Here is a 27601-nt window from a genome sequence, read left to right as displayed (position 1 = left end):
ATTTATAATCAGGAGACCTATAAAAGACTTAATTCTATCACTAGATTATGTAATCTAGAGTAAGGTACTTAAGCTTTCTGCCTTAGTTTTTTATTTCTAAAGTAAGCTTATAAATTTTAATTGGAGGAACAGATGAGTGAGTAGAATTGTGAAGATAAATGAAGTTAACATTTGAGGACATCTCTCTCGGTATCCTCCACTTACTAGCTATGTGTGCTTAGGCATGTGACTCAACCTCTCTTTTTTTATCTGTCAAATGGGGATAATAATGCTACCAACTGGATGGGGTTGTTGTGAGGATTATATGGCTTAACACTTGACGGACGCATTCAGCCACACCTAGCATGTAGCACAGTAAGGGTTTCCTGCTGCTGCCACCAATGATCTGATGATCATACCAATAAAACATGGTATGGAAATAGACACTTTAAGGAGCTATTTTGCAACATCAGATAGTCTTTAAATGTATATGAAATATTCTAAATATCTTCTCTATTATTTTTTGGTATACTGTTGCAGTAGCTTATTAGTTATATATTGTAATAGTTTGTATATGGAAAATTATTAGTCATAAAGGTCAAATCTTAAGAATTATTTAAAAAATGTTGACGACAATGATATTTAGTCAGGTTTTAGCACTTTATAAGCATTTATTAAAAATATTTTTGTTTTGAGTACCCACTGCACGTCAGGCCCTATTTTAAGTCCTAGGGTTACAGCAGTGAATAAAACAGTCCCTGCCTTTACCAAATCTATATTTTAGTGAAAGTGAACAGATAATAAGCAGATAATTGAGGAAACATATGGTGTGTCAGATGGTGACAAATTCTATGGAGAAATATAAAGCAGAGGAAGAGGGGGAAATGGTTATCTACTTGTCAAATCCAGTGCACACTGACTGTCCTTGTCTTAATTTCTCTTCAGCATTTGATTATCTATCATTGTTTTTTCCTTTGGGTGCCGAGACACCATTCTATCGTAGTTTCCCCACTATCTCTCTGTAAGGCTGATCATGTGTTAGCAACGAGAGAGAGAGCATAACATAATGGCTAAGGGCAGTTTTTGGAGCTGGATTCAAATCCTGGCTCACTTGGGCAAGTTATAGTAACTGTGCCTCTTTTTCCTTATGCATCAAAAATGGATGATAGTAACAGAACCTTCCTCACTGAACTGCTGTGAAGATGGCATGAGTCAGTCTTTGTAAAGCATCTCACATAGTACCTGCACATAGTGGACATGTGTTTGCTACTGCTATATACTTATTTGTCTTTCTGTCACCAGTGCTCTATACTTAATAAATATTTGAATGAAAGGAATCTCTTTAGTTTCTCCTTTTGTTCTCCTTTGTGACACTGCGTTCTACGTGTATTCATCGTGTGCATTGGTGTGACCACAGATTCATCTTAGACTGTTCTCGTTTCCGACTTCATACATTTCTGCTATTTCTCATCCATACTCGTGATTTCAAGGGCTTCTTGTGTTCTGAAAGCTCCCAATCTGTGTTACCAGTTTATACCTCTCTTCTGAGTAATATCATCTGCCAGATTAATACTCTGGTATTGTACAGTTGACCATTGAACAACACCTTGGGTCCACTTCTAGGTGGATTTTTTTCAAGAGTAAGTACCATAGCACCACATGATCTGTGGTTGGTTGAATCCAGGGATGCAGAATTGAGGATATGGAGGACAGACTATAAGTTTTACATGAATTTTCGACTGCAAAGAGGGTTGGTGCCCCTAACCCTCGTGTTGTTCAAGGGTCAACTGTGTTTGTATTTTTCTTACTTTCCCCCTTTTTCCCAGATCACTCGGGGAGAATTAAGAACACTAAAAGGTTGCTAAAATTACTGTTATGATATACTAAACAACACATTTTCCTCAATACTTTGGATTTTTTTTTTTTTTTAGAAACAACTCAAATTATTGGTATGAGTGCAACATTAAATAATGTTGAAGACCTGCAAGAGTTCCTGCAAGCAGAATATTATACCAGTCAATTTAGACCAGTATGTACCTAAGGTTTGATTTGTTATGTATCATCTTCTATTTAGGAAGAAAGGTAGCAAATGTACTGTATAAAAATTCTAAGAGTAATGAAGGAACATAATGCCACTCACCGTGGCTAAATGATAACAAGTTTGTGTGTAGAGAATGTAAACTCTCTGGGGTCAGGGATCTTGGCATGGGTCAGTACTGTATGTGCAGCACCTGGAGCAGTACCTGGACCATGGGCCTTCAGTGAATATTTGTTGAATGAAATTTTTCAGACCCATTCTGCTTTTCCACTTTATATTCTATCAGGTAAATTTTTTCATTCAGTGAAAATATTTTCAAATAGTTATGCTTTGGTAGTTTTAAATGCTTTTTTAAGTAAGTTAAGACCTCACATGGATCTAAATTTAAACTCCCCGATAACAGTATTCCCAAAAGACTTGAAGAAAGTAAATAAATGTAATTCATGGTTATTTGAAAGTAGCTTATAACATACCTATACTCTGTTTGCAGTTTCTGTCTAAATAGGTTTTCAGAAAATAATATTTTAGAATCACCAAATTTTAATTTGAAATTTGGTGTTTTTACATTTGCACCAAGTGTGAGAATTTTCAAGAGGGATTTTCTGACCTCAATTGTCAAAATAGATGCTGTTCTTTTAAAAATTCAGTGAGCTCTATTTACAGACTTTTGTCTGCAAATACTTAAATTAATAACTTGATTGTTTTTAGATTAAAACTGATGACTAATAAAGCTTTAAATCTTGAGGAATACCACAAATAACTCCTTAATAAAAGATAGAGTGTGAATACTTGACTCATTTGTACTCCCTGTTGTTACAAGTACAAATATATGATTTTCTTTTAGATACGTGGCTATTCAATTCAAAAATATTTCTTCAAGGATATTAATTCCTGTTTAGATTTAAAGGGAAAAAGAAACTTAAATGGGAAAGAACTTTTAAGTTGAAGCATTATACATACCTTAGAAAAGCTAGTATTTTTGTATATCTTTCCTTTTTTTACAACATATTTTAAAAAATTTGAAACTCTGGAAAAAGGAATTTATATGTGATATTAATTGCAAATGTCCTTTTAATTCAAGGTTGAATTAAAAGAATATCTGAAAATAAACAATGCAATATATGAGGTTGACAGCAAAGCTGAGAATGGCATGACTTTTTCACGTCTCCTTAATTATAAGGTAACCTTGATAATCCCTGAAGGTAAGGTTCCCAGACTTGGTGCCGAGTTTTCCTGGGGCACCACAAAACAGTCGCATGGGTACCACGGGGTAGTTTAGATGTTTCAGAGAAACAGCTGATGTTTGACATCTCTTGGACACGATACAAACTACTGGTTCAAGATAGGCAGTTTCCAATGTCAACATTAGATCACACTACATTCCTTTCTATGACATTGTGTCTTTGTGAAGTTGGGGGTTGTTTTTGTACTTAACTGTAAGTAAATACCATGTGAAAATCAATGTGGAACAGGAAATGAGGATTTCCAAGGTTTGAAAGACTGCAGGGCCCAGTTGTGTGCACATCCCATTAGTGGGCTCTGATGGTTATTTCAGAATGAAATAAAAATTTTTTAATTCAGTTGATGTGTATTATTTATTTAGATGGCTACTAATTTGTGAAGAAGTGCATACTTATTAAGTTGTTTGGACCTAACTACCTAATGACCAAGACTGTTAGGTATTTCTTTTGACCTTGGGGCTCCAGGAACCAAGAAAGTTTGGAGACCTCGCCTGTAAATGTTTATTGATTCAGCAACCACAGCAAAACAAGAAGAAATATTTGTGGGCTGTATAGCTGAGATATTGGTGTACGAAAATGTTAATGTATAACATGTTAATGTTCTATGATTTATATGAAGGACATTAAAAAGAGGAGAAAGGGATTTTACAACAGTTTTAGATTTCTGTAAAGGTATAGTATTCTAAATTTGTATCTTCGTTTTCAGTAAAGTCAAAAGAAGTGAGGAAATTTTAAATAACTTCACATTTTTCTTCATGTTCTTTGAGTTCTTTGTGTCTGCTTGATAAATATGTTTTTTATTTCTGAAAATATGTCTTATAGTATGATTAAACCTATGTTTTTGAAAACTGTTAGTAATAGCAAGAGGTTTAGCTTATTTGTGCAGTTCTTTGACTATTATTAGGGTCAATCTTTGCTTCTCTCTGTGGACTTTTTCTGCTTTGGTGGAGATGGGCTTGCAGTGGGGTTATTAATAACATTAACTATTTTTACTTCCTTTATTTAAAATTAAATACACCTAACGGAATCCTAATAACCGAAGAGAAAAATGGGACTTAACATTTTGCTGTTTAATATAGGTTGTATCTTTTCTTTTAAATGATCATATTTATTAAATGAGAAGTTCAAAATTATGGTTGGTTTACTTACCTTTCGAAGCACACTGGTAAGGTGAAAGGCTTTCGTGGTTGCTAACTACCTTGTTCCTACATCTTGTGCAGTATTCTGATTCTCTGAGAAAGATGGATCCTGATCACTTGGTAGCACTGGTGACAGAAGTTATTCCCAATTATTCCTGCTTAGTTTTTTGTCCCACTAAGAAGAACTGTGAAAACGTAGCAGAAATGATATGCAAACTTTTAAGCAAGTATGTTACTCTTTTAAAAATATTCTGTTTTATTTTTATTATGATTTACATGCCATGTGTTCTGTTTATTCAACAAGCACTAATTACGTCTTGCAGAACATTATACGTTGTTATACTCATGCTAAAGTCCCTGACCTTGAAGAAAGTTAAGCTGTGATATTCACATATGTGAAATGGCCAGAGAAAAATTCTAAGGCGCATGTAAGAGAATGCTGACTCACATAATGGCTTGGCTGCATAGTGAATCATTTTGGGGTCTTTTAAAAATCTCAGTGTCCAAGCTACATCCAAGACAAATCAGAATGTATTTGGGTGGGACCCAGGCACCAGTATTTTGTAAAGCTCCCAAGCAAAGTCCAACTACAGCCAAGGTCAACTACTGGCCTACATGATCAGAGGACTAATCACTGTGGGGATGAATCATATCTTCAGCTTAACTTTCTCTTTAATTAAATACTGTTGCCTCTGTTTTCTTAGTAAACTTCACACTTAGGCTGTGTGGACATTTGAATTGAATTTCCTAAATAATTAAGAAATGTATTGGTTTGTAATTTTATACCATAAAATTTTATTATTGGCTCTGTTATGTCATAGAGAGAAATATAAAGTGATCTTAAGTATGAACAGTTTAGTTTTTTTCTGTACCTTTTTGTCCCATGTATAGTTTTATCATATTTTTCAGACTTCTTTTTGGCCTCTGAGTCTCTGCTATGTCGGTATTCACATGCCAGTACTATGGATTCTAATCTAGCCATCCTCCACCTCCCCTCCCAATCCTGTTGTCATGGATTGATCTAATATAGAGTTAAATTCATTGACTAGCACAAAGATGCAGATGTTTGGGATAAAGTCAAGGGTTTCCCATTTCAGTAGTAGAGTCTGCCTTTACAGTGATGATGTAGGTTACAAAAACCTAAGGAATTAAATTATCATTGAGATATTCTCAGTAAATCATTTGTTTTCTTAGAATAAGGTAATGTAGTACTAACTGAGTGATGGGGAAATTTAGAGATAAATATTTGGGAGATGTGAGGTTTATTATTAGTCAAGTTATATCCTTATAGACTTATTTTGCTTTTGGGTGATAATAGTTTGTGTTGATAACATTTTTATTTGTTTGTCTGTTTGTTCTTTTGTTTTTGTGTTGATAACATTTTTGTTTGTTTGTTTGTTCTTTTGTTTTTGTGTTTTGAATACTGTTGTTCTCCATGCTTTATTAGTGTTCTTCAAAATTAATTGGAGAAATAATAGAACAGTTTTCTAACACAGTTCAGTTATAAGATAGACCAGTCTTGTCAAATAAAGTTTTCTCTGACGATGGAAATTTCCAGTATGGTAAGTGCTAGCCACAGGTGGCCATAAAATTTGTATACGTTTATATTTACATGTAAATACACAGATGGACTAGTAGCTACATTTTATACAGTGCTATCCTATTGTGATTTGTCCTAAAAATAAATGTTCCTCTTCCTTCTAAAACTAGGGAGATCATGAACGCTAAGAATCAATAGAATAACAAATCTGTACCATTTCCATTCTAGATGATATCCTTTGTATTTCATTAAATTAAAAATTAATAGTATTAAACTTATTTCCCTGTGGTCTAAGATCTCATGCCTAAATTTTTTTTTATGTGACAAAAAATTAGGCTAAATTTCACTAGATGATACACGAAATGAAATTGATTTTATTTCCATAGTGGGTAATAGATGCAGGCTTTTATCTTTATCATATTGCCTGACTGCAGGGTTAGGACTGTCAGCATTTACTGTCTGCAACTTGAGATCATAGCAAACAGCAGTTTGAGTTCACACCAGTGATTACTTGGGGAGGGGGATAGTGGGGAGTGAAGGTAGAGCATGGGGCACAGGCCCCAGTAAAATGCTGCTTCTAAATTCGCCACAACCTCCTCCTTTTTTTTTTTTTTAAATATATTTATTTATTTATTTAATTGGCTGTGTTGGGTCTTTTTTGCTGTGTGCGGGCTTTCCTTTAGTTGCAATGAGTGGGGGCTCCTCTTCGCTGTGGTGCGCGGGCTCCTCATAGCCGTGGCTCCTCTTGTTGTGGAGCACGGGCTCTAGGTGCGTGGGCTTCAGTCACTGCAGCACATGGGCTCAATAGTTGTGACGCACGGGCTCTAAAGCACAGGCTCAATAGTTGTGGCACACAGGCTTAGTTGCTCCGTGGCATGTGGGATCTTCCTGGAGCAGGGATCAAACCCATGTCCCCTGCACTGGCAGGCGGATTCTTAACCACTGTGCAACCTAGGAAGCCCACAACCTCCTTCTTCAGTCACTCCCTGCTCTGCTCCTCAGATCCTAAAAATGCTCAGACATCTGAGGGAGGTGCTGAGCGTATGACAGTGATGAAGATGGTGGTGATGGTAACAACTGTGGAACTAGAGGTAGCTGCCAAGCCGAGTTCTCACTGTGTGGCAGGCGCTGGCTGAGGACTTTCCATGTTAACTAACCCTCAGTGGTCTTGGGTCACAAGTGTATTTTGCCTTCCTCTGGGTTACTGAGCTTCCAGAATCAATGAGTATTTTCTTTACACCTAAACAGATGAGGAACCAGGATATTCAAATAGGACATGCTCAGTGGTCCAGGGCAGCAAAGACCAAATATTCTCCTGGGTGAAACAAAAAGGGACAGTGTAATATGTGAAAACCAAAATAAAACGGTGACTGTCACCTGTTTCTTCTAGTAAGTCACAAACAAGAACATTTCATCTGATGTGGGAAATTAAGAGAAGCCCCCACCTCCTTAAGCTAGTACTTTTTGGGTTTTGTCAGCACTTAAAGCAGAAAACTATCCTAAAGACCTGAGCATATTGGATTTACTTTCTTTTTTATTTATTCATTTATTGGCTGCGTTGGGTCTTCATTGCTGCGTGGACTTTCTCTAGTTGTGGCGAGCGGGGGCTACTCTTTGTTGTGCGAGGGCTTCTCATTGTGGTGGCTTCTTTTGTTGTGGAGCACGGGCTCTAGGCCCTAGTCTGTTCGCTACCAGGATGAGAAGCTCATGCGCGTGGCCATCTTGGCTACGCCCCCTTGCACCTCGATAATATTTTTAAATGTTTAATATTGAGATGCTTAAAAATTTGGATCTCCAGAACCCTTAGTTAATGAATTATAATGGACACTTGATACTTTCTTAAAGAGGTGGGACTCTTTCTGAAGCAAAATGTCCTCTAAAATACGTTTTCAGTATTACTTGCTGCTTTCATAGGGTGAATGTTCTGAGTATGGTTTAGCCCCCTCTTTTGGTGGCTGTTGACTAAAATGTCATATTTAGAGCATACTTTTTTGTATTATTCTGTAATTTACATAATAGACAAAGTAAAGTCTGGGGCTAAATGGTTTCTGATCTTAGCAGTGCCTTTACAGCACAATTTATTATTTTTTTTAATTTTGTTTTAAAATGAATTTATTTATTTATTGACTGTGTTGGGTCTTTGTTGCTGTGCTTGGGCTTTCTCAAGTTGCGGAGAGTGAGGGCTGCTCTTCGTTGTGGTATGCGGGCTTCTCATTGCAGTGGCTTCTCTTGTTGCAGAGCACAGGCTCTAGGCGCACAGGCTTCAGTAGTTGCAGCTCAGGGGCTCTAGAGCACAGGCTCAGTAGTTGTGGCTCACAGGCTTAGTTGCTCCTCGGCATATGTGATCCTCCCAGACCAGAAATTGAACCGGTGCCCCCTGCATTGGCAGGTGGGTTCTTAACCGCTGCGCCACCAGGGAACTCCTAAAACAATTTCTTGGGAGTCCTGGAATATCAGCTTACATCTTAATTATTTGCTTCCTAATCTTAAATCTCAAGGGAAGAAGCTACAATAAAATCACCTAGAATATGATTGTATGTCTGTTCAAGTGCAAAGACTGAAGAAAATTTTTCCAAAGTGATTGTCTCAATCTCAAGGAAAATTATCTTTTTATAGTTGTTACTACTTTTGACTTCTAAGTCAAGAATGTCTTTTAAACACTATATGCTGACAACTGCCAAAGTTCTGGTCATATCACTTTCCCTAAAAATCTCCCTAAAAATGATACCACAGTGCTTCTTAGCCTAGAATTCAAGCTACGATCTGACTCAACTTTCTTTTCCATCCTTATTTCTTCTGCTCCGTATCCACCCTGCACTTCATCCAGACTGAACTACTTGTCTTCTTTGTTTATGCTCTGAACTTCCCATTTCCATGCTTTACCCTCTGCCGACAGTGCACTTTCCTGCCCCCTCATTGCCGCCTCTCTAACACCTGTTCTTCAAGGCTCAGCTCTCAATTTCTCCCACATAACCCTTCTACATATAACCATGTCTGATCAGTTACAAATAATGTCTCCCTTCTCTAAAATTGTAGGGTGGTTATCTGTAAGACTTCATTCCTTTTTGGTCCTCAGACATTGGCTGGAAAGTAGTAACATATAGTCTGCCACTCAGCTACTCAGCTGTCACTTCTAGTTCTTGCACTGATGACTCTTGAACACTTTCTTCCCAATTCTTCATTGTCTCCTTGCCTCCTGTTTCTCAGCTTCTTATGAAATTACTGACCTTCTGCAGTAGCACCAGCCAGAGCTCTCTATGCTTTCCATGAAACGTGCTAATACAACACAGCGCTATGTGTATTATATTTATATCTTAGACACTATTTGTTGCCCATTGGTATTCAGAAGTTGTTGCTATATAGTCAGTTAGTAGTTAGTCATACTTAGTCTTTTCTTTCCTTTCGTTTCTAGAAGGGAATTTAAAATAATAGGTGCTTCTAGGTAAGGAGACGTAGGATGTTACTGAGGCTTCTAAAATGCTGGTGTTTAGACTGTTTTACATATAATTCATATGATTTAATAATATATATGTTTTCATCTTCAGAGAAGAAAATTTAAGACTTTAAAACAGATCATGTTAAAGATGTATGTTCTTGTGAAAAAAAATTGTAACATCTGGAGCAGGTGTCTAACCTGCTGTTCACTGATTCATAGGAAGTACAGGATTGAATTTCAGGAGGTATAATACATGAACCCTCTGAAATTATACGCAGAGTGTTGTGTTTATGTGAGTGTTTGCTTTTCCCCTTAGCGTTAAGCAGATTTTCACAGGGCTCTGTGATCCACAAAAAGGTTGAGAGAAACTGCGTCTTAATGAAATCAGAATCAAAATTCTAAGAACATTTTATGTACTTACGTCAGTAAGTAATATGATTTTTAAAAGAGAATGTTTACGTGCATCTACTAAAATTAAAATTTTAGGCACTTTGTCACTGTAAGATCAGGGATTCTAACCGATCTTTTCCCTAGGGAATATCTGAAATACAAAGAGAAAGAAAAACTCGAGGTGATTAAGAACTTGAAGAATATCAGCGGTGGCAACCTGTGTCCTGTTTTAAAGCACACCATCCCATTTGGAGTAGCTTATCACCATAGTGGTTTAACGAGCGATGAAAGGAAGCTCTTGGAGGAGGCCTACTCCACAGGAGTTCTCTGCCTTTTTACCTGCACATCCACCCTAGCAGCAGGTGTTAACCTACCAGCTCGAAGGTAAGATGCAAGTCATTGTTGGCCAGGCTCAAAACTTTCCAGTTCCTAGCTTGCCAACAGTTTTTTGTTTTGTTTTGTTTTGTTTTATTCTTTCTCAGTAGTGGGTGAGAATTTATCAAAAAATTTTTCAGCATTTGCTGAGTTGGTTGGTTGGTTTATTTCTTTTAATATCTTTGTGAAAAATACCATTAGTAGATTTCTTGATATTAGAATTCCTTCTTTTTTTGGTCTTCTTCCTATCTGGTTTTGCCGTTAGGGTTTATTATCCTAGTTGTGTAGAAACAGTTGGCAAGCTTTCAACCATTCTTTTTTTATCTGAAAGAGTTTATTTAACATAGGGATTTCCTTGAAACCTTAGAGAACTCATCCATAAAGACTTTCGAGTCCAGAATCTTTTTTTTAAGAGTAAATCCTTTTTTACCTTTTCACTTATTACCAAAGCTGTGGGCCTGTACAATTGATTTCCAATCTTTGTTATTTGTGACTTTAAAATTTGTGACTTTTTTTCAAATAAATGGTCAATTTTTATAAATCATCCAAGAGATTTAAAAAAATATGTATTTTCTGTTGGGTAGGCTGTTTTATATATCTCAGATCACAGTTATTAGTCATGTTATCAGCTCCTCTGTTTCCTTTGTGATTCTTTTATCTGTCAGTTTCAGAGAGGTATGTTAGTCTCCAACTATAATTATGGAGTTGTCAACTTCTCCTTTTTACACTTTTAAAAGTTTTTGCTTTGTATTTCAAAACTTTAGGTATATAAACGTTTACTCCAAATATCTTATTGCTGAATTATACCTTTTATCAATAGAATAGGTCCTTGTTTTCCTCATTTAGTGATTTTATTTTGAATACTAGCACTACATTTTTTTTGTCATGTATTATATATCTTTTTCTATTTTGTTTTCAACTCTGTCACTGTTAAGTTTTCCATTTTTTCAGACAATTGTTGAAATAAAGAAAAGGAAGTTATATATTCTATTTCTCTTATTCCAGTGGATACTCTTAAAATTTTAACAGTTGTAATCAAATGTGTTTTTCTGTTGTTTTAGAATTAATCAGTAAGTATATCCTCTGCTGAACATTACAAGAGTCTTAGCATTTGTATATTTTTCTATACTACTTCATATATTGTTGCAGTTACCTAAAATTTTAGTTCTAGATTTTTAATTTTCTTTCGTCTTATAATCAATAATTATTTAAACTTAACTATAAATTATACTTTTTTTTTTTGCCTACCACTGCCTCTTATGTCTCATATCTTCCTTCTATGATCCATTTTTTATTTTTCCATCCTTGGGTAATTATTTTTTAAATGCTGCATTGGGGATAAAAATTTTTGAATCTCTACATAGCTGAAGATGTCTTTATTTTAACTTCACACTTGAACACCTTCCTAGGAATAGAATTCTGGGTTCAGTTTTTTTTCCTTTGGAGCCTTTGTAGTATTCTTCCATGTCTTTTAGGAACTAGTATTGGTCATTTTTGTTTTTGCATAGGTTTGCTGTTTTTCCCTCTCCAGAAGCTTGTAGACTTTTCTCTTTAACCTCAACATTGTGTCATAGTGTATAATGATAATTGCAGCTATTACACTCTCTCCCTCATGTCATAACAGCTTCATATACATTGACTTAGTAGAGCCTCACAACAGCTCTGTGAGGAAGGTCATATTTCATTATCCACATTTTATAAAAGGGAAAACTGAGGCACTGAGTCATTAAGTAACTTCCCCAACTTCACGCCCAAAAAATGAGTTTCAAAGCCAAGATTTGAACCCAGGAAATCTAATTCTACAATCCTAATTATCCCAATTTAGCTACTTCTTATTCGTAGGGCTTAACCCTTGGGTACATCCTTTCATTGTAAAGTTCTATGCCTTCTTCACCTTAAAGTAATTTTTTTCAGTTATTTCTTGTATTATTTCTTTCTTTCCATTATCTCTGTTCTCTGCTTTTGTAAGTTTAGTTAGACATTTGGAGCCTCTTAAATTGAGCTTTCATCTCTCTTAACTTTTCTTACACATTTTTCAATATATACACGCTATGTAATTTCTTCACCTTTACTTTCTATATAACAAAATCAATTTTTAACTGTATCCCATTAACTGTTTTCCTTCATTATTTAGTTCTTCTCTTGAATTGTTGAATTAATTTTTTTTTTAATTTCTAGGGACTCTCTTCTTTTATTGCTCTTTCTTTATAAGACACTGTTCTCTTATCGTGAATATAATACCCTCCAGAATTTTCTGTGGATACTAATTAGAATTTTTTAAAGTTCTTTTTTGTTCCCTGTATTATCTGCTTCTGTCAGACATTTATTCTATATGTTCTCATTGTTTTTCTTTTATGTCATTAGTTTTCTTCAGGTATTTGGTAATCTTGCCTGTCCATTGAGATTTATAAATAAAGGAATTGGTTGAATAGTTTAGGTAAATGACATAAGTTATCTTTCACCTTTGAATGGGAAGTTGGCTATAGACTTCTTTTCTTTTCTTTTTTTTTTAATTTTTTTTGATGTGGACCATTTTTAACGTCTTTATTGAATTTGTTAAAATATTGCTTCTGTCATCCAGCTCAATATCAAAAAAACAAACAACCCAATCAAAAATTGGGCAGAAGAACTAGGTAGGCATTTCTCCAAGGAAGACATACGGATGGCCAAGAGGCACATGAAAAGCTGCTCAATATCACTCATTATTAGAGAAATGCAAATCAAAACTACAATGAGGTATCACCTCACACTGGTTAGAATGAGCATCATCAGAAAATCTACAAACAGTAAATGCTGGAGAGGGTGTGGAGAAAAGGGAACCCTCTTGCACTGTTGGTGAGGATGTAAATTGATACAGCCACTATGGAGAACAGTATGGAGGTTTCTTGCAAAACTAAAAATAGAGTTACCATATGACCCAGCAATCCCACTGCTGGACATATACCCAGAGAACACCATAATTCAAAAAGACACATGCACTCCAGTGTTCGTTGCAGCACTATTTACAATAGCCAGGACATCGAAGCAACCTAAATGTCCATCCACAGATGAATGGATAAGAAAGATGTGGTACATATATACAATGGAATATTACTCAGCTGTAAAAAGCAATGAAACTGGGACATTTGTAGAGACATGGATGGACCTAGAGACTGTCATACAGAGTGAAGTGAGTAAAAAAGAGAAAAACAAATATTGTATATTAACACATACATGCAGACTATAGAAAAATGGTACAAATCAACCAGTTTGCAAGGCAGAAATAGAGACACAGATGTAGAGAACAAACATATAGACACCAGGTGGGGAAAGTGGGGAGGGTTGGGGGGGGGAGTAAATTGGGAGATTGGGATGCCAAATTGTACACTCTAAATATGTGCAGTTTATTGTCTGTTAAATATATATATATGTGTGTGTGTGTGTGTGTGTGTGTATATATATATATATATATATATATAGCTTCTATTTTATGTTTTGGATTTTTTGGTTGTGACGCACGTGAGATCTTAGCTCCCCAACCAGGGATCGAACCCACAGCCCCTGCATTGCAAGGCAAAATCCTAACCACTGGACCACCAGGGAAGTCCCCTAGACTTCTATATCTGTAAGCAGGATTGAAACCACCACATTTGTAGGTCAGAAACAATTGAAATCTGCAATTTTATATAGTTGACAATAGTATAAATTCATAAATAAATACACATATGTTGGTGGCCCATGGTCAGATTTTTCACTTATGGAGTATATCAAAGTGAAAATATTTTCAGGTTATTGCTGTAGTGGATTGATCATAAGCTTTGCAGATAAGCAGACTTAAGTTTGAATTATGATTCTGGTAATTACTAATTTTGTGAATTTCGATAAGCCACTTGTCTATGCTTTGTAAGGAAAATAAAATAAATAAATAAAACTGTTATCACCAAGAGTTTTGTAAGATTACAGAAATTGTACATAAAGAGCCTAGGACGTCACAGATTACTGGTAAATAGTAGTTACCTATTATTATGAGTTAATATGTCACTAAATTGAATATCACATATCAAATGAAGAGATAGAATCAAGATGGTGGAGTAGGAGGATTTGTGCTCACTCCCTCTTGCAAGAGCACTGGAATTACAACTAACTGCTGAACAACCATTGACAGAAAGACACTGGAACTCACCAAAAAAAAACCACATCCAGAGACAAAGGAGAAGCCGCAATGAGATGGTAGGAGGGGCGCAATCGCGTTAAAATCAAATCCCATGAATGCTGGGTGGGTGACTCACAAACTGGAGAGCAGTTATACTGCAGAAGTCCTGAGGGTTCTGAGCCCCACGTCAGGCTTCCTAACCTGGGGGTCCAGCAACGGGAGGAGGAATCCCCAGAGAATCAGATTTGAAAGCCAGTGGGATTTGATTGCAGGACCTCCACAGGACTGGGGGAAATGGAGACTCCATTCTTGGAGGGCACACAAAAAAGTGTGCTCACCAGGACCCGCGGGAAGGAGCAGTGACCCCATAGGAGACTGAAGCAGACCTACCTGCTGGTGTTGGAGGGTTGCCTGCAGAGGTGGGGGGCAGCTGTGGCTCACCGAGGAGACAGGGGCACTGGCAGCAGGGGTTCTGAGAAGTGCTTATTGGTGTGAGCCCTTCCACAGTCCACCATTAGCTACACCAAAGAGCCTGTAAGCTCCAGTGCTGGGTCGCCTCAGGCCAAACGACCACCAGGGTGGGAACACAGCCCCACTCATTGGCAAACAAGCAGATTAATGTGTCACTGAGCTCCACCCACCAAATCGGATTAAAGTTTTACTGAGCTCTGCCCACCCAGCCCAGCCCACCATCAGTCCCTCCCATCAGGAAGCACCCACGAGCCTCCTAGACAGCTTCCTCCACAAGAGGGCAGACAGCAGAATCAAGCAGTATCAGCAGTATTTCATCTTGTGGAACTGAAAATCACAGCCACAGAAAGACAAAGAAAATGAAAAGGCAAAAGACTTTGTACCAGATGAAGGGACAAGATAAAACACCAGAAAAACAACTAAATGAAGAGGAGATAGGCACTCTTCCAGAAAAATAATTCAGAATAATGATGGTGAAGATGATCCAGGACTTTGAAAAAAGATTGGATGCAAAGATCAAAAAGTTGCAAGAAAAGTTTACCAAAGACCTAGAAGAATTAAAGAACAAACAAACAGAGATATGCAACATAATAACTGAAATGAAAAATACGCGAGAAGGAACCAACAGCAGATTACCTGAGGCAGAAGGACGAATAAGTGACCTGGAAGAGAGAATGGTGATAATCACTGATGCAGAAAAGAATAAAGAGAAAAGAATGAAAAGAACTGAAGACAGCCCAAGAGACCTCTGGGACAACGTTAAACGCACCAATATTCGCATTATAGGGGTCCCAGAAGGAGAAGAGGGAGAGAGAAAGGACCCGAGAAAATATTGGAAGAGATTATAGTTGAAAACTTCCCCAACATGGGAAAGGAAATAGCTACCCAAGTCCAGGAAGCACAGAGAGTCCCAGGCAGGATAAACCCAAGGAGAAACACACCAAGACATATAGTAGTCAAATTGACAAAGATTAAAGACTGAGAAAAGTTATTAAAAGCAACAAGGGGAAAACGACAAATAACATACAAGGGAACTCCCATAAGGTTAACAGCTGATTTCTCAGCAGAAACTCTGCAAGCCAGAAATAAGTGGCATGATATATTTCAAGTGATGAAAGGGAAGAACCTACAACCAAGAATACTCTGCCCAGCAAGGATCTCATTCAGATTCAACAGAGAAATCAAAAGCTTTCCAGACAAGCAACAGCTAAGAGAATTCAGCACCACCAAACCAGCCCTACAGCAAATGCTAAAGGAACTTCTCTAAGTGGGAAACACAAGAGAAGAAAAGGACCTATGGAAACAAAAACAAAACAATTAAGAAAATGGCAATAGGAACATACATATCGATAATTACCTTGAATGTAAATGGACTAAATGCACCAACCGAAAGACACAGACTGGCTGAATGGATACAAAAACAAGACCCATATATATGCTGTCTACGAGAGACCCACTTCAGACCTGGGGACACATACAGACTGAAAGTGAGGGGATAGAAAAAGATATTCCATGCAAATGGAAATCAAAAGAAAGCTAGAGTAGCGATACTCATATCAGATAAAATAGACTTTAAAATAAAAAATGTTACAAGAGACAAGAAAGGACACTATATAAAGATCAAGGGATCAATCCAAGAGGAAGAGATAACAATTATAAATATATGTGCACCCAATATAGGAGCACCTCAATACATAAGGCAAATGCTAACAAGTATGAAAGAGGAAATCGACAGGAACACAATCATAGTGGGGGACTTTAACACCCCACTTACACCAATGGACTGGTCATCCACACAGAAAATTAATAAGGAAACACAAGCTTTAAATGACACAATAAATCAGCTTGATTTAATAGATATCTATAGGACATTACATCCAAAAACAGCAGATTACACGTTCTTCTCAAGTGCACATGGAACATTTTCCAGGATAGATCACATTTTAGGTCATAAATCAAGCCTTGGTAAATTCAAGAAAATTGAAATTGTATCAGGCATCTTTTCTGACCACATTGCTATGAGATTAGAAATCAATTACAGGAAAAAAACTGTAAAAAACACAAGCACGTGGGGGCTAAACAATACGCTACTAAATAACCAAGAGATTACTGAAGAAATCAAAGAGGAAATCAAAAAGTACCTAGAGACAAATGGCAATGAAAACACAATGATCCAAAACCTATGGGATGCAGCAAAGGCAGTTCTAAGAGGGAAGTTTGTAACAATACAATCCTACCTCAAGAAACGAGAAACATCCCAAATAAACAATCTAACCTTACCCCTAAAGAAGCTAGAGAAAGATGAGCAAACAAAACCCAAAGTTAGTAGACAGAGAGAAATCATAAAGATCAGAGCAGAAATAAATGAAATAGAGACAAAGAAAACAATAGCAAAAATCAATAAAACTAAAAGCTGGTTCTTTGAGAAGATAAATAAAATCGATAAACCTCTACCAAGACTCAACAAGAAAAAGAGGGAGAGGACTCAAATCAATAAAATTAGAAATGAAACAGGAGAAGTTACAGTGGGCACTGCAGAAGTAAAAAGCACCATAAGAGATTACTACAGGCAAATATGCCAATAAAATGGACAACCTGGATGAAATGGACAGATTCTTAGACAGGTATAACCTTCCAAGACTGAATCAGGAAGACATAGAAAATATGAACAAACCAATCACAAATAATGAAATTGAAACTGTGATTAAAAAGCTCCCAACAAACAAAAGCCCAGGACCAGATGGATTCACAGGTGAATTTTATCAAACATTTAGAGAAGAGCTAACACCCATCCTTCTCAAACTCTTCCAAAAATTGCAGAGGAAGGAACACTCCCAAACTCATTTTATGAAGTCACCATCAGCCTGATACCAAAACCAGACAAAGATATTACAAAAAAAGAAAATTACAGACCAATATCACTGATGAATTTAGATGCAAAAATCCTCAACAAAATACTAGCCAACAGAATCCAACAACACATTAAAAGGGTCATACACCATGATCTAGTGGGCTTTATTCCTGGAATGCAAGAATTCTTCAATATATGCAAATCAATCAGTGTGATACACCATATTAACAAATTGAAGGATAAAAACCACATGATCATCTCGATGCAGAAAAAGCTTTTGACAAAATTCAACAGCCATTGATGATAAAAACTCTCCAGAAGGTGGGCTTAGAGGGAACCTCCCTCAACATAATAAAGGCCATATATGACAAACCCACAGCAAACATCATTCTCAATGGTGAAAAACTGAAAGCATTCCCTCTAAGATCAGGAACAAGACAAGGATGTCCACTGTTGCCACTACTAGTCAACATAGTTTTGGAAGTCCTTGCCACAGCAATCAGAGAAGAAAAAGAAATCAAAGGAATCCAAATTGGAAAAGAAGTAAAACTGTCACTGTTCGCAGATGACATGATACTATACATAGAAAATCCTAAAGATGCCACCAGAAAACTACTTGAGCTAATCAATGAATTTGGTCAAGTTGCAGGATACAAAATTAACACACAGAAATCTCCTGCATTTCTATACACTAACAATGAAAGATCAGAAAGAGAAATTAAGGAAACAATCCCATTCACCATTGCAATAAAAAGAATAAAATACCTGGGAATAAACCTAACCAAGGAGGTAAAAGACCTGTACTCAGAATACTACAAGACACTAACGAAAGAAATCAAAGATGACACAGACAGGTGGAGGGACATACCATGTTCCTGGATTGGAAGAATCAACATTGTGAAAATGACTATATTACTGAAAGCAATTTACGGATTCAATGCAATCCCAATCAAATTACCAATGGCATTTTTCACAGAACTAGAACAAGAAATTTTACAATTTGTATGGAAACGCAAAAGATCCTGAATAGCCAAAGCAATCTTGAGAAGGAAAGTCTGAGTTGGTGGAATCAGGCTTCCTGACTTCAGGCTATACTACAAGGCTACAGTGATCAAGACAGTATGCTACTGGCACAAAAACAGAAATATAGATCAATGGAACAGGATAGAAAGCCCAGAGATAAACTACGGTCAAGTAATCTATGACAAAGGAGGCAAGGATACAATGGAGAAAAGGCAGCCTCTTCAGTAAGTGGTGCTGGGAAAACTGGACAGCTAATGTAAAAGAATGAAATTAGAACACTTCCTAACACCATACACAAAAATAAACTCAAAATGGATTAAAGACCTAAATGTAAGGCCAGACACTATAAAACTCCTAGAGGAAAACATAGGAAGAATACTCTTCGACGTAAATAAGAGCAAGATCTTTTTTGATCTACCCCCTAGAGTAATGGAAATAAAAACAAAAATAAATAAGTGGGACCTAATGAAACTTCAAAGCTTCTGCACAGCAAAGGAAACTATAAGCAAGACGAAAAGACAACCCTCAGAGTGGGAGAAAATATTTGCAAACGAATCAACAGACAAAGGATTAATCTCCAAAATATATAAACAGTTCATCCAGCTCAATATCAAAAAAACAAACAACCCAATCAAAAATTGGGCAGAAGAACTAGGTAGGCATTTCTCCAAAGAAGACATACGATGGCCAAGAGGCACATGAAAAGCTGCTCAACATCACTCATTATTAGAGAAATGCAAATCAAAACTACAATGAGGTATCACCTCACACTGGTTAGAATGAGCATCATCAGAAAATCTACAAACAGTAAATGCTGGAGAGGGTGTGGAGAAAACAGAACGCTCTTGCTCTGCTGGTAGGAATGTAAATTGATACAGCCATTATGGAGAATAGTATGGAGGTTCCTTGAAAAACTAAAAATAGAACTACCATATGACCCAGCAATCCCACTGTTGGGCATATAGCCAGAGAACACCGTAATTCAAAAAGACACATGCACTCCAGTGTTCGTTGCAGCACTATTTACAATAGCCAGGACATGGAAGCAACTTAAATGTCCATCCACAGATGAATGGATAAGAAAGATGTGGTACATATATACAGTGGAATATTACTCAGGTGTAAAAAGCAATGAAACTGGGACATTTGTAGAGACGTGGATGGACCTAGAGACTGTCATACAGAGTGAAGTGAGTCAGAAAGAGAAAAACAAATATCGTATATTAACATATATATGTGGACTATAGAAAAATGGTACAAATCAACCAGTTTGCAAGGCAGAAATAGAGACACAGATGTAGAGAACAAACATATGGACACCAGGTGGGGAAAGCAGGGAGGGTTGGGGGGGAATGAACTGCGAGATTGGGATGCCAAATTGTACACTCTAAATATATGCAGTTTATTGTAAAAAATAAAAAAATTAAAAATTAAAAAAACAAATGAAGAATTTAAATAATAGATGCTAATGCTATAAATGGAGTATCACTTTAATTAATTTTATCAATTCCATAGAGTTATTTTAAGAGCCCCCTATGTTGCTAAGGAATTTTTGAAGAGGAATCAATATAAACAGATGATTGGCAGAGCTGGCCGTGCTGGAATAGATTCTATTGGGGAGAGTATCCTTATATTGCAAGAAAAAGACAAGCAACAGGTAATAATCTGGTTGGTTGGTTGGTTCATTATCTTTTCTTGGTTTTTGATTTAGCCCTTTTATGAGATCATCTTTTAAAAATTAATTATTAATATTGCTTTAAATAATGTTTCCTTCTCCCCTATGATTAAGAATTAGAAAGAGTAGTTTGAATAATTCTGTATTTCAATATAAACTATTTTCCCTATCTTCTTGCATTTTCATGAGGACACCTGCTAAATTCTTATTTTTTTGTCTCTGTGTTTTTATCTCACCCAGCCTCCACAAGATCTATGCAAAATATAAAAGTTATATGGGGCACCATTTATTTTTTATAATAACACAAAACATAATATTGCTTTAACTCTTGTAGGTATTGGAGTTAATAAGCAGACCATTGGAAAACTGTTATAGCCATCTTGTTCAGGAATTCACCAAGGGAATCCAAACTTTGCTTCTCTCTTTGATTGGTTTGAAGGTATTTTTTAACATTTTTATATCTTATTACTGGTATCTGAGACATTAGATGTTAAAAAGTTTTGAAAACTATAAAGAAAATGAAAAAAATGTTCACTTCTAATCTAATGTGGGAAAGAACAGTCTGTGATGGGATAAATCTGAATCTGCGTTTTTAATTCTTTGAGTTGTATGGAACAAATCATAACAGGGCATCCATTACAAGTAAGACTTTAGTGGATACTGTGGGGGATACAAGTTGCTGTAAAGACATGGGTGCAGTATCTCTGCCCTTTGATATCACCCATACTTGTGTCCCGGTCACTGCCCTGTCTCTTGTTACCCTGTGTAAATTACTCTCTCTTAAACCTCACTCAGTTGCCTTATCTGTAAAATGGGAATAATAGTATGTAGAAGTGTTACAAGGCTAGTTTGGAAGCAATTGTAGTAATCAATGTATAATGTAATAAAGACCTGCAATTGGAGGATTGCCAAGGAATTGATAAAGGAGGGAAAGAGATCATGAAGATCATTGAGTCTTTTACATTTATATATTGAATACAGTAACAGACTCGAGAATTCGTGATTAGTTTAAGGTCATTCAATGTGTTGTGTTTAGATGGGATTATAATTCAGGTTCCTGCCTTGCTGACTGTGCTCTTTCCAGTTTGCCATTGTGTATGTGCAACATTCACTAATGCACTTGAAAACTCACCAAGGTAGACCATATTCTGGGCCATAAAACAAGTCTCAATAAATTTAGAGGCTTGAAATCATATAAAGAATGGTATCTAATGACAACAAGATTATAGTTTACATCAGTAACAGAGGGTATCAGGAAAATACCCAAATATTTGAAAATTAGACAGCATACTTTTATAGTCAAAGTGGAAATCACAAGGTAAATTAGAAAATGTTTTGAATGGAATGAAAATGCAAACAGATATATCAAAATAAGTGGCAGCTGGCTAAAGAAGTGCTTAAGGGGACATTTATAGCTTTAAATGCTTGTTAGAGTTCAAGAAAGATCCAAAGTCAATGATCTAAGTTTCACCTTAGGAAGCTAAAACAAACAAAAAGCCCCAAAGTAAGTAGAAGGAAGGAAATGATACAGATAAAAGCAGAAATCAATGGCATAAAAAATAGACAGATGAGAAAAAATTAGTGAAACCATAAGCTAGTTCTTTGAAAAGGTCAGTAAGATTATTGACTGAATTGATCAGGAGGAAAAGAGAGAACACATAAATTACCAATATCAGGAATGAAAGGAAAGTCATCACTGGATATCCCAGAGACAGTAAAGGCAGTAAGGGATTATCCTTGAATAGCTGTATCCTTGAATACTGAAAAGTGAATTCAATGACTTGGATGAAATGGGGGAAATTCTTGAAACACATAATTCCCAAAATCGACTGAAGAAATATAAAATCTAAATAGTCCTATATCTATTAAATAAATGGAATTTATAATTTAAAACTTTCCCACAAAGAAAACTCCAGGCCCAACTGACTTTGCTGGTGAGTTCTAACAAACATTTAAGGAAGAAATAATATCAGTTATACACATATTCTTCCAGAAAGTAGAGGAAGAAGGAACACTGCTCATCTCATGAGACCAGCATTACTCTGACCAAAACCAGACAAAGATATTACAGGAAGAAAAAACTACAAGCCAGTGTCTCTGGTAAACATGCATATTAAAGCCCATATCAAAGTATTAGTAATCCAGCAGTACATTATAAGAGCAATCAATATACCATGATCAATCAGAATTTATTCCAATAATGCAAAGTTGGTTTAACATTCAGAGTTCATCAATATATTCATAATTATCCATTTGACAGAACTCAGCACTTATTCATGATAAAAACTCAGCATACTAGGAGAAAAGAACTTCTTCAATCTGATAAAGGTTGTTTATTAAAACAACAACAACAAAACTACAGGTAACATCACACTTAATTGTGAAAAACTAAATGTTTTTTCCCCTAAGATCAGAAAAAGAAATCTACTCTCCCCCGCTAATCAATATGTATCAGAACTTGTAGCCAATACAATAAGACAGGAAGAAAAATAAAGTATGCAGATTAGAAAGGAAGAAGTAAAACTATCTTATTTGCTCATGGCATTGAGTTCAAGAAGAATCCGAAGGGGTGTACAAAAAACAACTAGAGTATAATTAGTGGTGTCACAGGATACAAGGTCAATGTACAAAACTCAATTGTATTTCTATATACTCACTACAAATAATTGGAAAAACAATTGCATTTACAATAGCATCAAAAAACCATGAAATAGCCATAAATTTAATGTGTCAGACCTATACACTGAAAACTATAAAACACTGCTGAGAGAAATGAAAGAAGACCTAAATAAACGGAGATACCATGTTCATGAATTAAAACACTCACTTTTGTTCAAATGTTGCTTCTTTCCAAATTGGTCTGTGTATTCAGTGCAATCCTGATCAAAATCTCAACAGGTTTTTTGTAGAAATTGCAGACTGATACTAGAATTTATTTGGAAATGCAAAGGAGTAGAATAGCCAAAAATAGTTTTGTAAAAGAATTTGGCTTCAAGACTTCGATAAATTGGTGAGTCCAGAATTAGACCTATGTATGATCATTTCATTTTCAGCAAAGGTGCAAGATATTTAAATGGAGAAAGGTTTTTTTTTTTTCTATAAATGATGCTGGAACAACTAGATATCCATATGAAACACCCACAAAAAAATTAACCCCTACTCTTACCTCGCACTGTCCAAAAAATTAACTCAAAGTGGATCATAGACCTAAACCTAAAAGATAAAATAAAACTTGTAGAAGAAAATCTAGGAGAAAAATTTTTGTTACCTTGGGGTAGGCAAAGATTTCTTACATGGGAAACAAAAACCATAAACTGTGAAAGGAAAAAATCAATTTAATAGGCTTCATCATAATTTTAAAGTTCTCTTCAAAAGACCCTGCTTAAAAAATGAAAAGACAGGGGGAAAATTATACATCTGACAAATATGTGTATGTTATGAGTGAGGTCTCCACAAAAGGCAGTGGAATTAGGAGGGAACTGGGACTTTGCTTGAGACCAGTGCACTCAGGTACAGGAATCCTGGGGGAACTGACTTGGCTACAAAGGTCTGGTTTTATCAGCCTGACAATACAAGATCCACAGGACACAACAGTTTCAAATTCTGTTTTAGCTGTTGAAGTACAGCAGCAAGAATTCCAGGCAGAGTCGGCTCAGAAGATTAACCTATAGGCAACTGTTGTTTCAAGCCTGCCCATAAAAGGCTACTGGGCCCTGTCCTGAGGCCATCAGGGTTCCTACTGCTCCTGGGGTAGGGCTTCACAACAGGGCTGTAGCTGTGGAAGGATGCTGGAATTACAGATAGGGTGGAAAAGTGGGAACATCTTTAGAGTTAGAACTGAAGCAGAAGTCAAGTCCTCTGGACAGGAGCAACCAGGTGGGATGGGGTGAAAGGCAAGAAGGGCAGTGTGAGGTCAGGAGGCAGGGGGTAGAGGTGGGCATCCCTGGAGAGACTAGGTGCAGGGTTTGGTGGAAGAGATGGAAACTCCAGGAATTAATAAGAGATCATGACAGTTGTTGGGCCATGGGATACAGGGAGCCTCCAATTATCGTTTCTCACAACTATGTTTCGGACGCCCTGCTAGACATTTTATATGTTTTATCTCTGATCTTTGCATACCTTTGAATAAGTTAATATAACTCTGCTTTCACAAAAAAAGAATCCAAGGCAAAAGAGGTAGGTTGACCCATGAAAAGATGCTCAACATCACTAATCATCAGAGAAATGCAAGTCAAAGCCACAATGAGGTATCACCTCACACCGATCAGAATGGCCATCATCACAAAATCTGGAAACAACAAATGTTGGAGAGGGTGTGGAGAAAAGGGAACTCTCCTGCACTGTTGGTGGGAATGTAAGTTGGTACAGCCACTATGGAAAACAATTTGGAAGTTCCTTAAAAAACTACAAATAGAACTACCATATGATCCAGTAATCCCACTCCTGGGCATATATCCAAAGAAAACCATAATCCCAAAAGAAACTTGTACCATAATGTTTATTGCAGCACTCTTTACAATAGCCAGGACATGGAAGCAACCGAAATGCCCATCAACAAATGAATGGATACAGAAGATGTGGCATATATATACAATGGAATATTACTCAGCTCTAAAAAGGGATGAGATGGAGCTATATGTAATGAGGTGGATAGAACTACAATCTGTCATACAGAGTGAAGTAAGTCAGAAAGAGAAGGACAAATATTGTATGCTAACTCACATATACGGAATCTAAAAATGGTACTGATGAACTCAGTGACAAGAACAAGGATGCAGATAGAGAATGGACTGGAGAACTCGAGGTATGGGAGGGGGCGGGGGGTGAAGGGGAAGCTGAGACGAAGCGAGAGAGTAGCACAGACATATATATACTACCAACTGTAAAATAGTCAGTGGGAAGTTGCTGTATAACAAAGGGAGTCCAACTCGAGGATGGAAGATGCCTTAGAGGACTGGGGCAGGGAGGGTGGTGGGGACTCGAGGTGGGGGAGTCAAGGAAGGGAGGGAATATGGGGATATGTGTATAAAAACAGATGATTGAACCTGGTGTACCCCCCCAAAAAAAAAATTAAATTAAATTAAAAAAAAAAAAAAGAGGTAGGTTGCGTAGGCTGCTTTCACACTCTGGTCCATGCTACTGCAGTCTTGCCTGGATCACTGTGATGGTCTCCCAGTTTGTCTCCTTGCATTTACTCTGCCCTGCCTTCCACATCCCCTCCAAGTATGTCTTCAGTAGATTGATCTTCGCAAAATATAAAGTCCAAATGTGTCTTCCCCTTCTGCTTAAAATTTGTCACTGGTTATTTCCCACTGTTGAGCCCAAATTCCTTATCATGGTCTACTGTGGTAGATTTGGCCTCTGCCTATCTCTCCATCCTCATCTCTCTAGCCTTCTTATACTCTACTCCAGACGTACTGGCCTTCTGTTACATTTCTCAAACATTCTGTACTCCCTCCAACTGCAGCAGTGCTCCATAAGCCTGGGACCGCCCATCTTACCTTCCCATCTCCAGTTCCACCCTCACCCACTCCCACTCAGCCATCAGACTTTCCCTTCACCACCACTTCCTCAGGGAAGCCTTCCTTTGCCGCTGAGTCCAGTCAGTCTATTGTACACTTTAATAGCACCTATCAGTTTGTAGTTGTATTCTTGTTAGTTAGTGCTATTATTTGGCTGATAACTTTACCGCACTGGAATGAAACCCGGTAACAGGTCCACATTTACTCTCATTTGTCACTGAATCCCGATGACTAGCACAGTGCCTGGCATGTGGTTGGCACTCTGTAAACACTTGAATTAATGAATGGGTTGACTTTGGAGCTAGTCATGGCTGAACTTGCAGGCTGGGGCAACAGGGGAGAACCCAGCTTTGAGAAGCTGCGACAGAGGCTATCCCAGTGGGTTTAAACCACTATATTTTCACAGAGGGATAGAGAGAGAACATGATGGTAACCAGAAGGATCAAGTAAAGGGTTTAGTTTGTTTGTTTACCCCCAGTGTTAACTGTAATCAGCCAACTAAAAAACAATATAGAAACTAAGTATGGTGATAATTTACAAACTGAGTAGCCTAAAAGTATAATTTTAGCCTGAATGAATACTGTATTGAGAATAATTTTTATTAAAAGAAGCAATAGGAAATATCTGCGCTCCATAATATTTTTTGTTATGCCTTATATTGGTTTAATATGAAATTACTACTTAAGCTTTCCAGTAGAAATATCATCAGAATTGTGAGAGAGAGAAATATGCTTATTGATTGACTATATTTTAGTATAACATGCTGATTTCATTGAAATTGGCTAATTCATTCTAATTCAGAGGCAGCTCTATATCTGAATACCAAGTGGTAAGTTAAGTAGTATTTATGATTGCCATTATACATTTTAAATAGTGAGTAAGAGGGGAGAAAAAAAAGGAAGCAAAAGAACAGGAAAAGGAGATGGGAATGAGAGGGAGAAAAAGCAATAGAAAACTGCTATTTATTTTTAGGTAATATTTCAGGGAAAATATTGCCTGATCCTGCTTTCAGTGGAGGCTTTCAGTTGTGTTTTCTGTTTTTTGTTTTTTTTTTTTAATTCAATTTTTAAAGCTAAAGAATGTTTTCACAGGTGGCTGGAAAGGGGTGGAGGAAGGATTTCTGAAGGAGGCTGAGTGGAAATTAGTGATAATTGAGGAGTAAACAGAGAGCACAGCTTTGGAGATATTGTGAAAAATTATTCAAGAACCTAAGGGGTTTTTGAAAGAGGAATGTGTAGGTGTTTTCATTAAAAGTATGACTATAACTATCTTCTCCTTTAAATTGTTTCTTTCTTATGATTTTAAAATGTTCTAAAATTACCTTTATGCAACTACGTAGATTTTATAATAATTTTTTATTTAAATAGCTTTGAGGTATGGAAATGAGTTATCTCCTTGATTAATTATTCATTCAAAATGAGGCCTTGAATTAGGGAGGATGCTCTAATGATGTCCTGAATTGTTTCAGATTGCAACAAATCTTGGTGACATATATCACTTTATGAGTGGTACATTTTTTGGTGTTCAGCAAAAGATTTTGTTGAAAGAAAAAAGTCTCTGGGAAATAACTGTCGAATCACTTAGATACTTGACAGAAAAAGGACTCCTACAAAAAGACACGATTTTGACAGAAAAAAGACTTCTACGAAAAGATACTATCTATGGGTCTGAAGAAGCGTTCCAATATAGTTTCCATATTACAAAGTTGGGACGAGCTTCTTTTAAGGGTAAGAGTTTACCTAAATCTCATTACTAATCTGAGGAAATGCATTGGAAAAAAGAGAAATTA

General features: G+C 36.7%; 1 protein-coding gene across 8 annotated transcripts in view; it reads left to right on the top strand.

Moving 5' to 3' along the window:
- The window catches only part of HELQ (helicase, POLQ like), a 52082-nt gene that overhangs the window by 7629 nt on the left and 16852 nt on the right, over positions 1 to 27601 (top strand). For 2 of the 8 annotated variants that reach the window (XM_057729857.1, XM_057729858.1), the window contains 7 exons: positions 1911 to 2008; positions 3099 to 3197; positions 4479 to 4624; positions 9908 to 10147; positions 20131 to 20272; positions 20625 to 20729; positions 27281 to 27539. In XM_057729857.1, coding sequence (XP_057585840.1) covers positions 1911 to 2008; positions 3099 to 3197; positions 4479 to 4624; positions 9908 to 10147; positions 20131 to 20272; positions 20625 to 20729; positions 27281 to 27539 — 1089 coding nt within the window. Of the gene's footprint in view, positions 1 to 527; positions 2022 to 3098; positions 3198 to 4478; positions 4625 to 9907; positions 10148 to 12719; positions 13433 to 20130; positions 20273 to 20624; positions 24645 to 24797; positions 27540 to 27601 lie in introns of those variants that run through there. The other 6 variants (XR_009052871.1, XM_057729859.1, XM_057729866.1 and 3 more) reach the window with 6 other exon arrangements.

This window comes from Hippopotamus amphibius, chromosome 3 (genome assembly GCF_030028045.1).
Source record: "Hippopotamus amphibius kiboko isolate mHipAmp2 chromosome 3, mHipAmp2.hap2, whole genome shotgun sequence".
Classification (NCBI taxonomy): domain Eukaryota; kingdom Metazoa; phylum Chordata; class Mammalia; order Artiodactyla; family Hippopotamidae; genus Hippopotamus; species Hippopotamus amphibius.
The sequence above is the reverse complement of the archived record's forward strand: the minus strand, read 5'-3'. Positions and strand labels throughout refer to the sequence as shown.